General features: G+C 40.7%; 1 protein-coding gene across 2 annotated transcripts in view; it reads left to right on the forward strand.

Moving 5' to 3' along the window:
* Positions 1 to 4,213: 4,213 nt before the first annotated feature.
* The window catches only part of arhgef40 (Rho guanine nucleotide exchange factor (GEF) 40), a 52,882-nt gene continuing 39,742 nt past the window's right edge, over positions 4,214 to 17,353 (forward strand). Inside the window, exons 1-2 of one of the 2 annotated variants that reach the window (XM_005751453.1) lie at positions 4,214 to 4,480; positions 15,868 to 15,957. In XM_005751453.1, the coding sequence (XP_005751510.1) occupies positions 4,478 to 4,480; positions 15,868 to 15,957 (93 nt within the window). In that variant the 5' untranslated portion in view covers positions 4,214 to 4,477. Of the gene's footprint in view, positions 4,481 to 10,263; positions 10,314 to 15,867; positions 15,958 to 17,353 lie in introns of those variants that run through there. The other variant, XM_005751452.1, reaches the window with a different exon arrangement.

The raw sequence follows: 17,353 nt of genomic DNA on the forward strand, positions 1-17,353 counted from the left end.
GTGTGTGTGTGTGTGTGTGTGTGTGTGTGTGTGTGTGTGTGAGTTGGCTCTTGAGACAGGTGAAGACGGCTTATTGACTTGTTTAAAGAAGTTGTTGTGCGGGGATTGGATCGGATCTTAACCTCCAGCCGGATGCCACCTCGGCCCTCTGCTTGTCTCCTCTTCACCCTACAACGAACTGAGTTCTACATTGTAAAGTCTTTGTAAATAGTGAAATAAAAGGCTATCTTATGTTAAATGCTTAAATTGCACTGTGCTGGTGGTTTTTTCTTCACTGTGGTATGAGCGACGTTTGAGACTTTCAAACCACACATCCACGAACTCATGCTGCATTTATATCCTGGGGGAAAACCAGGATTTTCTGTGTACTGCTATGTCCTTCATAAATAAATAGATTTTTTTGTCCTCTTAGCTAAAAAATATACATCTACCAATGACAAAGTTAGTGTAAGTTAGTGTAATGACAAAGTTAATACATGCTTTAAGTTGCAAATACAACTCATCCCATAGATGATAAATAACTCCTTGAGTACAACAGGTTAAACTTCATAGGCTATGATAAGCATTGTGTTTATATATTTTGCTCCGTCCTAGGATCCCTAAGAGGAAGCGAGTGGTTTTCAATGAATTATTGTGTGTATTGTGTATACTGAAATGCATGTTTTTAAGACTAAACAAGGTTTTAATTTGATGCCTTTCATTGCTGTAATGGTGTAAATTATTCCGTGGAAGGTTCTGTAGGATGTTTCTGCACCAAATGGAATCTGGCTGTGATTCCCAAACAATTAAATCAGGATTTTTGTTGAATTTGAACTGAAAGCGTGCAGGTCAGTTACATCCCAACTGTCTGTTCTGAAATGTTTTTGTAGTGATGCACAGAGGCAGAATAAGGCAAAATGTCATGGTCTAAATATTTCTGCTGTTGTTGTTTTATATGATCCAGTTCTAAAAGGGCATGCTTTGAAACAGTTGCACATAGAAAGAAATGTAAACGCAAATCAAAAGGTTAGGCTGCTGCCCCCGCGACCCGACCCCGGACAAAGCGGATGACGATGGATGGATGGATGGATGTATCTAGCATTACTTTAGGTGTGGCACAGCCATGTAGCTTAAAAGGAACAGGTGAGTAATATGTGTTGACAAGTGTGTAACATAAACTGAGTGACGACGAACACACCCAACGTTTGAAAATGGCCTGAACTGGTTCTGCCTGTCCTGCTTGCCTGGTGTCTCTGCCAGGTGTAAGCTCAGTCACTCCTTTGAAATGACACTCCTCTAATTTGTAGTGCATTATATTATTGCTACTATTGTTATCATTATCATTATCGTTATTAGTATTATAATTAGTATTAATATTATTTTATCTATAGATCATTAAAGTCTTTCTGGCCTGCACACATAACACAATTACGTGTGTTATTAAAAAGACTAAAAATATCTCCTCACTGTTTTTATTTTAGTTTTCTAGTCCAGTTAGTTTTTCTTTTCTCTTTTTAATGTCTAGTTTCATTTATATTTATTTTCATAGGCTAACAAGTTTTTTCACATCCAGTTTTAGATTTCAGTTTAGTTTTAGTTTGAAGAATTACTAAATTATTGAATTCAGGTGTTCCAATTGCTTTAATGGTCACAGGTGTACAAAATGCAGACTGTTTCTACAAACATCTGTGAAAGAACGGCATCGCTCTTAGAAGCTCAGATGTGGAATTTTCTTGCTACTAATTATTCCACAGTCAGCTGTTATTGGTATTATAACAATGAGGAAGCAACTGGGAACAACAGCAACTCAGCCATGAAGTAGTAGGACACGTAAAATCACAGAGCGGAGTCAGCAGTTGCTGAGGCATGTAGAGCACAGAGGTCACCAACGTGTGGGGTTGTTTTTAAGGAGTTGGGCTCGGCCCTTTAGTTTGAAAGGAACTCTTAATGATTCAGCATCCCAAGACAATTTTGGACAATTTCATCCAGCCAACTTTGTGAGAACAGTTTGAGGATGGCCCCCTGCTGTTCCAACATGACTGCACAGCAGTGGGCAAGAAACGGTCCATAAAGACATGGATGAGTGAGTTTGGTGTGGAACACTTGAAAGCCTTAAAAAAAAGAAAAAAGAAAGCAACTTTGGGATTAATCAGAGCACAGCCAGGACTTTTCATCCCGACATCCATGTCTGACCTCACAAACGTGCTCGAATGATCTAAAATTCCCATAAACACACTTGTAACCTGGTGGAAAGCCTCTCCAGAAGAGTTGGTGCTGTTTTAGCTGCAAATATTAAATGTTCACATTAAACAATATGGATTAAAAATGGGATGTCACTCAAGTTCATGTGCATGTGAAGGCACATGAGAGAATACTTTGGCAGTACAGTGTCGCTTTGCTCCTCATCGTTGTCTGGTTTTCCATAATTGCAATATCATACACACAACACAGGGGGGCGCTGATGCAGTGGTTGAGATCGTTCCTCCTCGATCCATAACACAAACCCTTACGGTTAAATTAAGCACAGTAAAAACCACCAGTGCGGTGCTTTTTTCAGTGAAAAGATCCAGTAAAAACATATGAGAAACTGTGAGTCATCTCAAAGCTAAAATGTGATCCAAACCTTAAACAAAGCTGACTTTAAATTTAGCTCATTCTGCTCATCCTCAAAGTGAATAAACTTGGGGGAAAAAATAACCCCCATTATGATTTATAGGCTTAATTAATCACCAGCTGGTCAATAGTAGTTTATATATCCAGCATTATTTGTTCTGAATGACTCTGAGTCAAGAAGTTTATATAGAGAGATTCGTATTAGGGAGAACTTTAAATTTAGATGCAGCATGATTTGAATTAAACTCTTATTCGGTTATCAAAGTACTGTAGGCTGGGCCCACGTGGGTAATGTTTGGTCTACAGCAGGGCTGCTTATCTGCCATACGGGGCCTTTCCCCTGTGGGCCAATGTGCACCGGCTGTACAGCAGCCTATTGGTTCATTTTCATTACTGACACTGGATTGCCCAATCAAATCTCTTAATGCAAACCGGTTCCTCCCACACCTTCTCAGCTTGTAGAAAAAGTTAGGTGGAAGTAGTGAAAAGCTGGAGGTAGAAAGCTGAGAGAAAAGACTAAAGACTAAAAAATAGATGCTGCAAAGTGTCTGAAATTAACGACATGTTAGCTGAACAGAAGTACCAACAACAAACAAGGCCTCACGGGGGATGTGAGGAAGAGACAGAGGAAGAGGAGCTACAAATGTATTCTCCACTCGTGAAAATGTGCTACATGATGCTCTGTGCTGAGTGTGCATAGACGGAGGGTTTTTTATTCATTTAAAAACAACTCTATTGCCACTTTACTTCGTGTGCAAGTCTGTGAAGTGGCAGGGAGATTTTCCAGTGTCAGTACTTGAATAATGCTGTTGTATATCATGGGGTTTGTGGTTAAGAGACTGAAATAATGTTGTGCATGTTTCTCATCGTATCCACTTTTCCACAAATACTTCTTTAACTTCTGAGCCTTTGCCTCGGGTTTGATAATTAAAGGCTCCACCTTAAAACGGGTGGATTGTATTGAAATCCCTGATTATTCACTCTGAATTATTCTTGGACATTGCAATAGGCCATCTGACTAATTAGTTTGCTTCTGAAGGTAGCATTGTAAAGTTTATCCAAATGAATTGAGGTTTGCAAATGTGAAACACCTACATTGACTGGGAGCTGAGCCCCCCTAAAAGTTTGAACTGTACATAGGATGGGCCCTAAACTGAGCCCACTTGGTTCAGCTGCCAGTGTGCTACCTGGGAATTTTCATTATTTGTTGACTCACTTATCAAATTGCACTGGCATTTGCTTATGTGTCAAGGGGAGGGCAGCTGGGTGGGATTTCTCCCCTCAGTGATGCACTGAACATGTGCATATGCTTCCATTTAATATCTGAGTGTTTTCAATGAGAAGCCCACACTTTCCATGAGATTACATTTGATTGCACACAGACTCACTTAGCTTATCTACCCTTAGAATAGAAGCTCACAATAAAACATCAGAGGTTTCTGGTGGCTGGGTGGGGTAACAGTTTTTCATTGTGCATTCATTTAAGTTACCACTGGGGGGAAATGGAAAGTTTGAGAGGAGAGAGAGGGACTGTAGTTCTCTTGTTAGGTGAGAGGAGGAAGAGGAGAGGGAGGTGTGGGGTGCGTGGGACTGCCGGGCAGGAGAGAGGAGGGGTGGGGGAAGCAGTGCAGCTCGGACATTCCCAGGCTGGGAAATACAGCGAGACAGTGTGGAAGTGGAAGGGAAAGAGAGGGGAGGAGAGCTGCTCCTCAAGCGCCGAAATCTTACAGAAGGCGAGCTTTGAAGGGGACACGAACCTATAAAGTAAAGGAGTTGCAGCTTGATTATTGTAACTGAGACAAAGAGAAAGTTTTGCGGAGAATGCGCAGAGGAAATGAATTCAGGAAAGGACCTGAAGACTACGTAGGAATTCCTGACTGAAGTCATGGTAAGTCCCCTGTTTTTTGGGGGGGGGGGTTTGTGTAGAAATCTTTACTGGTATTGACCAGTCGTCATTGTCACAATGTGTTTGTGTAACTTTTATGGCCATGGATATAAATGATCTTGTTTTAACTCTTGAATGCATGACTAGTGCATAGATGATCACACATGTGCATTTTAAACTGAACAAGAAGAAGGATCCCTCATTCATCTCTGACAAAGGCTTGCTCTTGACTTGAGAAGATGTTTAGTCAGCAGTTACAACGCTCAGCTTGGAGCCTGTAAGGATCCCAATGGCTCTAAATCAAAATGATACGATTTAAAATGTGTGACGTTGGTGATTTTTGTGGCCGACTTGCGGAGGGAGTAAGGGACTGCCTCTAAAGTGAAAAGAGTCCTCTGTTGCATCTCTTGGGAGTTTGACTAACCATCTCCTCCCACTTATGGTCTGATCAGTGACATACAGAGGCAGACAGACTGGGAGATGGCAAACACATGCAAATGTGTCTGATGAGAAGTTAAATCAAGAGGATACCAAGTTAACAAAGAAAGTCTGTGACTGTATTTCAACTTCTGCGAGTTGGGTGGAGCAGTTTGGCAGGGAGAGGAAGAGAGAGAGCAGAAAAAAATGGGAGAGCTGTGCAGGGAAGGAAGAGAATAAAGGAGAAGGGTAGGGTTACTTTTTTTTATTTTTAGGAGACTTGGAGAGCAGCGCTGGTGGTTTCAGTGATGCTGCATTTTCCACACTGGACCTGGGAGAAAAAGCTGGAGAGAGGGGAAAAGGGGGAGGGAGCAGAGAAAGGAGGAACAAGGGATGGCATGGACCTCGGGGAAGGACGAACATGTGCTGTGCAGTTTTGTTCTCCTCGATCCCCAGTTGGGACAGTTTAGAATGGAAAACAGTAACAGATGTACACACAAAAACACAGAGTCACAGTAAAGCGTTACGTGGAGAGAAATCAAACTTTTCCCACAGTACTGTGCTCATAAGAGTTTATGCAACAAACAGCCCACCAAAAACGTGATTGTGAATGGACACTCACTGGATACTCTATCAGCTGCATCTTTGTAGCACTGGGTTGGAGCCGTTTTTGCTTCCAGAATTGCCTTAATTCTAAATTGGTGCAACAAGTTGCTGGAAACATTCCTTACAGAGTTTGGTCCGTGTTGACATGACGGCATCACATGGTTGCTGCAGATTTGCTGGCTGCACTTCCATGATGTGGCTGCCATTCCACCACATCGCAAAGATGCTCTACTGGATTGCGATCTGTCTGACTGACTGTGTCTGACTGGAGTCCATTTGAGTACAGTGAACTTACTTTCATGTTCATGAAACCAGTTTGAGATGCTTTGAGCTTTTCGACATGGTGTAGCTTCTGGCGTAATCTTCTGCTGCTGAAGAGATGCTCTTCTGCATACTGTGGTTGTAATGAGTAGTTATTTGAGTTACTGTTACAGTTTGAAGAATTCTGGCCATTTTCATCTGACTTCTGACATAAACATTTTCACCCAGAGAACTGACTGGATATTTTCTCTTTTTCAGACTGTTCTCTGTAGAGGCTGTGTGGGAAAATAACAGTACATCAGCAGTTTCTAAAATACTCTGACCAACCTGTCTGACATCAACATTCAAATACTTAAATCACCTTTCTCCCCAATTCTGATGCTCAGTCTAAACTTTAAAACTCCATCTTGTCAAAGTCAGTTTCTACCATTTGCTTGGCTGATTAAAAATATTTACGCTGACCAGCAGTTGAATACCTAACAAGGTGGACAATGAGTGTGCATTCCCATTCAGGGGCAAACAAGGCTGCTAACAAACACATGTACATAAGCGCTAACATAAATCAGCAAACACAAAGTGACACACACTCAAACACATACAGCAGGGCTCCCTTGTGAAAATTCCATTCCCTCTGCCCAGAAATCTCTGATTTTGAAACTAATGGGATGTACCAGTCCTTGAGTTTGGCAAGGCAATCCATCAAAAAAAAGGAAAAAAAGAAAAATGTGTACAGTATTATGAAAGCTATAGCAAACCATTTTCTGTGTTTGTTTAAACATGCTTGCGGTGCCAGTTCAGTGGAGATAACTGCACTAGAAAGAGCCAGACAGGACAGAATCATGTTGTCAATCACAGCAAACAAAGTTTCCTGTGATTGTTCAGAGTTTCTGACACGTAAAGTGCATACAGACCGAGGATGGCTACTTTTCAGCTCAGCAGCTTGCTGTTTGGGCCATTTTTATTGGACATTTTATCCAACTTGATAATCACCAATCTAGCTTTTTCCGCGATAATATAAATGATAAAAATGGTGGTCTTTTGCTTAAATATGTATTAATATTAGACCAAAGAACATAGAGCACAAGGCTTAAAAAGTCTGCAGTTTTCTTGTAGTGAGCATTTTAGAAACGTCCAGCTCACTGTTTCTGTTTTTGGACCCAGAGCCACACCAGAATGCTCCAATAAAACCCACTGCATGCTTTCTGCACCAAATGGCAGACAAAATGTTAACTAGGTGGTAACCAAACGGGTGTTTAGCTGCTAATGAAACTCAGATTAGCATTTTTGATGTGGACGTGGAAAGAAAGAAAAAAAAGAGGTAAACGGGTGTTTATGTTAACAGGTTTCTTTTTTTGAACATTTATTATCCCCCAAAGTGTTCATGGCTGACATCACAGTTTACCAAGGATTAGAATAGTGCCGATATATTTATAGACTTTCCCAATAACAAAAAATTGCTGTTACTATAATATCTAGCTAGCTATTTTTAACTTAATAAGAGTTTGTGTCACATTTTTTAATCTAATTTTGCTCTTAGTCTGAATTTAAAACAAAGTAGTTGCCAAATCATTTGACATCCTTTCATTTTCACTCTTATACTAAGTGTTAATAAATGATAACAAAGCACTGTTTGTACATCAGTGGAGGGGCAGTTAAGCTGGTGAGCTGCCATTCTGTTGCACTGGGTAAAAAAGGACCCTTGTGCATATGGGATCAGAATGATGCCACCTTGAAATGAAACCGAAAAAAACCCATTTCGGTTTCATTTCAAGGTCGCATCATTCTGATCCCTTATGTGTAGAGCATTCACCATTAGACAACATAGTATTTACCACTCCCACTCTGCTGGCACTGCTGTGCTGCTTCCACCTTAACAACAGTGCTGAACTTGTTCAGAGTAAATGACTATGCTCGAGAAAATTCACAGTCCATGCAGCTATGAATCATTTAGCATGTGATTTTTAAATGATGATAGTCATTGTTGATATCAATGCATTTGCTTTTGGGTGGCTGTAGTTCAAATGGCAGAGCCTACAATCATTCACAAATTAGGCCAATCCCCAAAGAGCCGAACCCCTACAGCCCTCCAGTGGATGGTGGGTGCACAGAGGGATGGATCAATGTTGCTTCTTACGGATAAAGCGAAGCCACCAAATACTCTCCCCTGATGCTCTACCACAGGGTGAGGGCCCAGTAACCCTGCCCCACAAGGGTTCGCTAGATCTCTAGTTTATTAGATCTGTAATTGATTAGATCATTAAGATCTCTTAGTTATTAGAGATATAGTGAAGTGATAGGGTTGTCTGGGTCTTTCTTGTCTGGCCCCTCCACTTTGCCATGGGAGACCCTGGTGAAGAAAGAGCTGAGCATGAAAGTTTACCAGCCAGGCTTTGTTCCTACCATCACCTAAAGTCACAGGCTCTGGATAGTGACAGAATGGGATCACAGATACAAGCGGCGGAAATTAGTTTCCTTCAAAATTTCCTTCCTTCAGGCATCTGATCAGGACACCTGTATGCCTCCTAGGTAAGGTATTCCAGCGATTCCTACCAGGGCAGGTCCTGGGGCAGACCCAGGACTCACTGGAAAATGTGTCTCGACGGGTTTTGGAAGGACTGGGTGTCCGCCTGGATGACCTAGAAGAGATGGCTAGGGTGATGGAAGTCTGGGCTTATCTGCTCATACTGCTGCCCAGTGGCTCGAACCCAGATAAGCAGCAGAAAATGGATGGACATTTGTTTGACTGATACATGCGTACATCCCTGAAATGTTGGCTAATTTGTGAAATATAATTTGTTAATTCAGAAACAAAAGACAGCCAATTAGTTTTCTGTCCATCTTTCAGTTCAAAGACTGGTCAGCTGTGACCCCATGTGCCTGCAGAGATGGCTAGAGTCATAGTTCAACAAACTTTGTGCTAACCCCTGGCCCTCGTTCAGCAGACATCTGCGCAGACTTCTCAAACATATACAAAAATGAGGAGAGGCATGAAAAGCAGGGTTTTTTTCCACAGGAGTATTACTATGCTCATAAGCTGTTAACTCTGGGATTCTCTACATTCCTGGAAGTCTAATGATTTAAAAAAATGTATGAAACTCCCATTCTAATCATTTATATTTGTGATTTTTTATGTTGCAGTTAATGAATTCAGAACAGCTCACACTCCTTCAGCACTTAAATAGTCTAGAACAAACCATAAGAAATCCCTGGAAGCCGATTGACCTACAGTAGGTCAGATCAGATCTGGCTGTACAGGCTTATTTAAGAAAGCAAATCAATGTTGGGCCTCCCCCCTTTCCCCCTTTCCCCCTTCATCCTCCTTTTGTCTGTCTGCCTTTTTTCCCTTGCTGGCTTCGCTTCACTTTTTCTTTTTCCTCATTCTTTCCCTGTCAGCATCTTTCTCCTGTTTTCTTCCTAATCATGTCACTTTCTATCTCTCCTCCATTCACCGAAGCCCCCTCCCTGTTCTATCGTCTTCCTCTCTTTCTCTGTCCTTCATGTACATCTGGTTTCTATCATGGTTGCTGCTGCTCTTGTTTGCCATCGATCTCTCCCACTGGTCAGCCTCCTTTTTTTGTTCTCTTTTTTTCCCTCACTTTCTGTCTGAACCCCCACTCACTGCAAATCTGTCTGGTCTTCTCAATGTCTCTCTTTCAGTCTGTTTCTCAACTCGCTCAGTCATAAGCTCCAAAACCACTTCTCAGGCTCTTATTTTTCTCTCTCAGGCTTATTTTTTTGAGTTCTCACTCGTTTTTCTACACCCCTTCCTGCATATCTCCATTGTTCTCTCTTTGCCAGTCATCGGTGTGGAAGACAAGTTGCCGTACGGGAGAGAAAGACAGGAAGTCTGACTCAAGAATGACAGACCCCAATTTTGTACAGTGTCCACTTTTTACCGTACAAACATGAGGATACAGATGCACACTAAACAGACTGTCCTGCCTTGAAAAAGCACACGATTTTATAAATGACTCAACCATGTCAGACTCTAAATACCAAAAAAAAATGAGCAATATGTCACCCATCATTTTGTAAGTTGTAGTTAGAAGACGGGGTACTTGTGTTTGTGGTTGCTGTTCATCAAGTGAAAGCATTTTGAAATAACACAAAACAAGCTGGTTTTTGACAAAAAAAGACAAATTCCCTGACTGGTCACGACCATTTTTGTAGTGCTTTTTCTCCCAACTGCATACGCTACATTGCCATTCGTAATTTATCAAACCTCAGTTTTTTTTCAGCACTCTTACATATTTCCTATTTCCACAGCCACTTTATTAGGTACAGCTGTTCAACTGCTCGTTAACTTTGATCAGCCAATCAAATGGCAGCATTTTGGAGACATGAGCATGACAATCTACTGAAGTTCAATCCAAGTATCAGAATGAGGAAGAAAGGTGATTTAAATGACTTTGAAAGTGACTTGGTCTGAGTATTTCAGAAACTGCAGATTTTTCCACACAAGCCTCTCTGGGGTTTACACAGGATGGTCCAAAAAGAGAAAATATCCACTGAGGGCAGTTCTTTGGGTGAAATGGACATGTTGATGCCAGAGGTCAGTGGAGAATAGCCAGGCTGATAGAAAAGCAACAGTAACTCAAATACCCGCTTGTTAAAAATGCAGCATGCAGAAGAGCATCTCTGAACAGCAGCAGTAGACCGCATTAGTTATCACTTAAATTAGCTACAAAAAGGCAACTAATTCTAAAATTCACACAATGTCATGGGGTAATAGTGTGGGGGGTATTTTCTGGGATACTCTGGGGAATGTTTGCCACAAAGATGTAGCTTCAGAGGAAGGCGGAAACGATCCAACCCACTACTGGCAACATGTACCAAATGGCTGGTGAGTGTAGTGCTTTATGAACACAAGTATTGGTGGATATATAGCATTCATCAGGCTTTACAGTGCAGTCATTATTCGATATAGCCTCAAAAAACTGACTCACAAAAATCCTTCTGCACATACAGTACATGTTCAAATATATGCACGACCACTCATGCTCTTCTGAAATGAAAGCTATTTTCATTTTCTGTTTTCCATCAATTTTTGGTTTCCTTTGTTTGGTAATAACTTGCCATGGGCACAGTTATCAGCAAGTTGACTGCATTTGTTGAAAACGTAGCATTTTATAAAATAAGACCTGTATTTCAAGGTCAGTGTCTGTCCAATTGAAGAGTAATTGGATTATAGCTAAAGTCCCTCAAAGCAGAGGCAGCAGGTTTAACATGAATGTCTTCTACTGTCTTGGATTCCAGCAACAAATCAGATTTACCGAATGTATCCTTGTTGCTTTGCTTTGTGTGTACCAAAAGAGTTAAAGTTAAAAAGAAGAGTGTTCACCTTTTACCCAGAAACACTCATCATTTCAGTGATTCTACTGGAAAATAAGCAGTATTGATTTTTTTTTTTAACGAGGACTTTTTCAGTTTAGTGGAAAAGCAGCGCTGCTCTTTTCCTGCCTCTGTTAGACATCATTTCCACTGTGCATTTTTAATAATTGTGCTTCCAGACAGAAATTCCATTCTGTGGATGTTAACAGTGGTATATCCTGTTGAAGGCTGTCTGCACAGGCCTGTGAACACAAAGAGATTCAAGCCTGTTTAAAAAAATAAAAAAATAAATAAAAAAGTTGCTGGTGGTATACAATTGCACATGGCACATTCAAACTAAATATTATTGTAGGCTAGCTAGTCGGCCACAAAGTCAGCTAGTGAATTCACGTTGTCCACTAAATATCAGTTAATGCCCAAATAGGTAATATGATGCTCATATGTCTTTTTTTTAGCAACATTTAAATAAAGAGTATGAGTGGTGCATGCACACTGTGAATGATTCATCTGGCAGAAGTCCCCCAAAGGCCTCTATTGCACCAGATGGACTGAAATAGCTAAGTTGTTCCTATTTGCGTCTTTTAGAGTCTTCAAAGCACAAAAGCTTTGCAAAGAAAAGACTAAGCACACTTACTGGCTAATATTTACAGTGAGTCTAATGATACTGAAATGTTTGTGTCTTACAGGAAGCACACAAAAAAGAATTAAAACATTTAAGATTTTCAGCTGACATCTTTTAGTTTTTGCTTTAATTCAGTGTTTTGTTGAATTGTCTAGTGGGGATGTTTGAAAAGGGCTTCAGTTAAGAGGAAGTTACTGCTGGGTTGCCTTGCAATCCTCAGAACCACCTGCTGTGCTTTTACTAGACTCAATATGTTCTGTCAGTGAGCCAGAAGGCTGTCTGAACCTTTATTTTTTTTACTACTGTTACACCTACTATAGCATGCTCTGTAAAATAGTACAGTCCACAGTTGACCATCGTGAATAAACTAATACACACCCTGTGTTATACAAAGACAGTTTTGGCAGCACAAATCCTGCACACAATTGCTCATACCGTGTTTTTTGCAATTAATAAATTATTTTTTTATAATTTATTTATTTTAACATTGAAAAAGTGCAGGTAAAGTGGTCACATCAACATCAATCATGCTCAAGAAACCTGTTCGAGAAAATTTGAGGTTTGTGACACGCTGTGTAATTCTGCTGGAAGCAGCCGTCAGAAGATGGGTCCACTGAGGTCATGAACGGCGATGCACGATGTGGCTTTTAAATAGTGCTGTCATCATTAATCCCGTTAAAAGGATGTTAACGCCATAACCATATTAACGTGGCAAATCTCCGAGTTACCGCAGATCACCCCGTGCGTGCGGCTGCATGGCGTCAACATGTTAGTGTGGTGATCTGCGTGAGATTTGCCACGTTAATACGGTTATGGCGTTAACATCATTTTAACGATGACAGCACTACTTTTAAATGTTGTTTCAAAGTGGCCCAAAATGTGCCACACACTATTATACACCACTGTGCCTACCACCTGAATGTCGAAGTAGCATGTGTAGCCTCTTCAGACCATTTTTGGTGAGCTTGTGTGATCTGTAGCTTCAGTTTCTTGTTCTTTGCTGATAGAAATGGCACCCGGCGTGGTCTTCTGTTACTGTGTTCAGAGATGCTCTTCCGCATACTTTGTTGAAACAAATAGTTATTTGAGTTACTGTTGCATTCCTATCTGTCAGGCTATTCCCCTCTGACCTCTGGCATTAATAAGGTATTCTTCAACCAGAGAACTGCTGCACACTGGATATTTTCTCTTTTTTCAAATCATTCTCTGTAAACCAGAGACATGGTTGTGTGGGAAAATTGTCCAGTTTCTGAAATACTCAGACCACATTTAAAGCCACCATTCTTACATTTGGTTTGAGCTTAAGCAGGCCATCGCGAACCTTGTCTACATGTCTAAATGCATTTAATTACACCCATGTGGTTATGCTGATTAGATATTTTATGCGTTCTTTGTCTTACAATATAAAATGCCTTGAGGTGACTGTAGAGATTTGGTGCTATATAAAGAAAATAAATTGAATTGAATATAAAATAAAATAAAAAGCTTGAACAAGGGTACCTGGTACCGGTGAGTGTATTCTTCAGTGTTGTTTAAGGTAATAAAACAGACTATTTGACTTGCATTAACTTGCCTAAAAAGTTTGAAATTCTAATAACCTGACACTTTTTTCCATTTTTTGAGTCAAATAAGACTGAAAATATCATTTGAGTCTACTAAGATTTTCTTTTCTTGAAACTAAATAATAAAATGACAGTCTGTTGGTGATTTAGTGGTTTCATTCAAAGAAAACCAGTGAACAAACATGTCCTCGGAGCGCTCTGCCCATGGAAATCTAAGCTGTGTTTTGAAAAAGTAAAGCCAGCACAGCTGTGCCTTAAACCTGCTTTTCTTTTTTCTACTGGCCTCTGGTTGCATAAAGAGGTTTCACTATAAATACATCTACAGCAAAACAGCACTTTTTCCCCCATTTTTAACTCCTTTTTACTTAAATTGTGCAGAATCACAACTGCAGTCACCTCAAGGTGCTTTATATCAGCGGCCCCCAACCGCCAAGCAACGGCCCAGTACCAATCCATCGTTTGGTACCGGACCACGAGAGTTGAGGCTCGGGTGTAAAATTTATGGTTTTCAGGGTTTCTTTTTTCTTTTATCGTTAACTCTGTTTCCCTGTGTCTTTTCCCGTGTGTAGTTGTGTGTTATTTTAAAAGAAATATTTATGCATTACTATAGCGACCAGAGAGCATTAAGGGGCAGAGAGGAGGATGTTACTCTCAGTGTTGTTGGCGCATTTCAGGAGGGCGCTGCTAATAAAGTTACACAATTTCACAGAGAATTCACGTTGATCATTATATTTACCAAATGCCACAGTTTTTGTCTTGGTCGTATCATTTTATTTTGTTGTATTTATCCGCGACATCTTAAAGACCGGTCCATAGGTGAAGACCCTACGGTGGGGGGGCTTCTGTGCCAATTCTAAGTCTTTTTACAGCAATAAATGTTCATTTTATAAAGTGAACATTATATTGTTCAATTGTACAATTGAGGATGGGTGTACCTCCCAGCTGACAGGGCTCCGTGGTATGGTTAACATTTGTTCCTTGGTTTGAGACCATTAGGAGACACAAACTGAGGGAGTCACGAGTTGGTGTACTCCTAGTGCTGGTCCCAAGCCCAGATAAATGGGAAGATTGTGTCAGGAAGGGCATCTGGTGCAAAATCTGTGCCAAGTCAAACATGCTATCCATCCGCTGTGGCGACCCCCAGGGAAATGGAGTAGGAGCAGCCCAAAGTACCACACGCTATTATATAAACTTGCAGCATTCCTAATTTTAACAGTCACGTGTACCCCTCGATTGTCATATCCAGTTTCAAAACACCAACATGCATGACATCGCGGTGACTACAGCCATGTTCGTATGCAGTCTGTGTCTGACTTCTCTCTGGTTTTCAGAGTCGAGTTTTTCACCCACTCTGTACAGGGGTTCAACTAAACAGACTGAAATGATCTTTCTAGCCAAAAGACTAGTTAGGAAACAGAACCGAACATCTGTCCAGAGCAGCCCTGAATAACCTCAGCAGAACAGCACTCCACCCAGTTATACTGTTGACTTGTTGTGACCATCTCACATGCACTTTGTTTTTCATTTTCAGCATTTGAAAAGCAGGATACAGTAATCACTTTCCACACCATTTCTTTTCCTTGTTGCTTTTAGTTAATAGTACAACTATTTTTCTCAAGATCTGGATCGAAAACAGTTGCAAATAAGATATGACTTTATATTTTCATCTTTCTTAAACTGATTGCTTCATTTTGTGAGAGCATTTCAGTCAAAAAGTTGTGTAAGAGGTACATTTCAAATGGTATCCTTCTTGTACGACTCATTCTGTCCTCCTTTGTGGCTAAACCTCAGCTCTCCTCTGCACACAAAAACAAGCCCAAAAAATAATACTGAAATACAGTTCAACCTAGGTCTTCTTCCATAAAAGCCCCCACAACACCACCAGCTCATTCATTCCTGGCTCTCTCTCTCGCTCTCCACTTTTTTTCCACACACTCTGTTCTCCCCTCCTCAGCCTTTTTTTTAACTTATTGCTTTCTGTCTATTGCTTTGGTTTTTGCAGATATTCAACACGCTATGCGGGCTGTTGCAGAGAATCTCAATGTAATTGTTGTCAGATGACATTCAGAGAATCGGCGGGAGGTGAAAGAAAGAAAGTTGGGTTAAAAAAAATAGAGATGATGTAAAAAATAAAATAAAATAGGAAGAGAAGCTGCTGGAGGATTAGTGAGGAAATGTAAAAGTAGAGAGTGAAAAAGAGAAGTTGGAGAGGGGGGCGGTTTACAGGTTACCATGTCAACAAAAGTAAACACCAAGTATGTTATGTGCTCCATGCTCCAACTCACTGACCTGCCCAGTGCTATAATGTGTGTGTGTGCAGCTAAGTATTAGGGAGTTAACACACTGAAGTGAAGTCACCTTTGTTTTGGGGGGTTTCTACATTTACTGGGCCTCGGAGGAAATGCTTGACACTCTGGAGGCCGTACAGCAGGAAGCTCAGAGCCAACCATGTGTGTATATTTATGTGTACGTGTGGGCGTCAGCAAAAACAGACACGAGCCGGCTGTTCAACACAAACGGATATTACAGTTGATTCAGTGTCCGGTGATGAATTAAACCCTTTTTTTTAACCCTTTCTTTATCTCTCACAGGGTTCAGAGGCAATGGAGGACTGCGTGCAGGGGGCGCTCTCATCGCTTTATCCTCCTTTTGAGAGCACAGCCCCACCCCTCCTCTCCCAGGTAGATTTCACTAGTGCGCACAACTTCATCCCAGTGCACGTCTTCAGGGAAATATACAAGGGTTGTGTAGACAAAGACAGTGTGATGTACAAACCCAATTCTGAAAATGTTGGCTGTGTAAAACGTAAATAAAAACAGAATGCTATGACCTCCTAAAGCTTTATTTTATTCATAGTAGAACACAGAAATTTTACTATTTCATGAAAATATGACATCATTTTGAATTTGATTGCAGCAGCACCTCAAAAAGGGTCACAGAGACAGGGTCAACAAAAAGTAAAAGTAATTGGTTCTGAAAAGAAACAGCTGGCAGAACATTTACAACTAATTAGGTTGATTACCTACTGGTCAGTCACACGATTGGATATAAAAAGAGCCTTTTAGAGAGTCAGAATATAAAAAATCCATATTGAATGGCTGTCATCTTCTGGTCTGTCATGGAAATCACCGTCTGCAAATGTACGTTAAAGCGCTTTTATCGAAAGAAGAAGCCATATGTGAACATGATCCAGAAAGGCTGCCATCTTCTATGGCAGGGATGTCAAACACATTCCCTTTTGCCAGCAAAAGAAGTTTAATCGGGTTTAACTACATATTCTTCTTCTTAATACAAGTAAAAGAAGTGCAGTTTCAACAGTTTATCTCTGTCCACATGCTGTTGTAGTAAATGAAAGACATCTGTTTCTTAAATTGTAGGAAATAACAGTGTAAAATGTGTAGGCCATTGCCTGTACTGTCATGTAATTACAAAACAGACAGCTTCTGTAAATGCACAGAAATGTCTATAGTCAGTATTAGCGGGGAAAAAAGCCTTTGTACAGGTTTCAGAACAACACATGCTCCTATCCGGACTACTTCTTTTTCAGGGATGGCCTTGCATAGCGCAGCAAACTGCATCTATAAAGATAGTGTGCCATTGTAGTACAAGGGTGCTGAAGAGCCTTGCCTGCAGTCCAGACGTTTCACCAACTGAAAACATTTGGAGCATCATGAAATGAAAAACACAACAAAGAAACCCGAGGATTGTTGAGCAGCTAGAATCCTCCAGTAGACAAGTATAGGACAATGTTCCTCTCCCACGATTCCAGCAGCTCGGTTTACATTGTGGTAAACATGGCGGTGTCCCAGCTTTTTTGAGACGTGTTGCTGTAATCGAATTCAAAATGAGCTAATATGTTTTGATCATTTTAAACATTTAAAATGTTTTTATATATTCTATGAATAAAATGAAATTTGCCAAATTTTGAGTTGTTTTTGCAGTTGGGTTTGTATGGATAGCACTAGGGATGGGTATCGTTTAGGTTTTATCCGATACCGGTGCCAAATCGGTACTTTTGAAACGGTGCCGGTGCTTAAACGGTGCTCAAACCGGTGCTTAAAGAATGGAGAACACAAA

This window comes from Pundamilia nyererei, unplaced genomic scaffold (genome assembly GCF_000239375.1).
Source record: "Pundamilia nyererei isolate P.nyererei 1_Seehausen unplaced genomic scaffold, PunNye1.0 scaffold00312, whole genome shotgun sequence".
NCBI classification, from domain to species: domain Eukaryota; kingdom Metazoa; phylum Chordata; class Actinopteri; order Cichliformes; family Cichlidae; genus Pundamilia; species Pundamilia nyererei.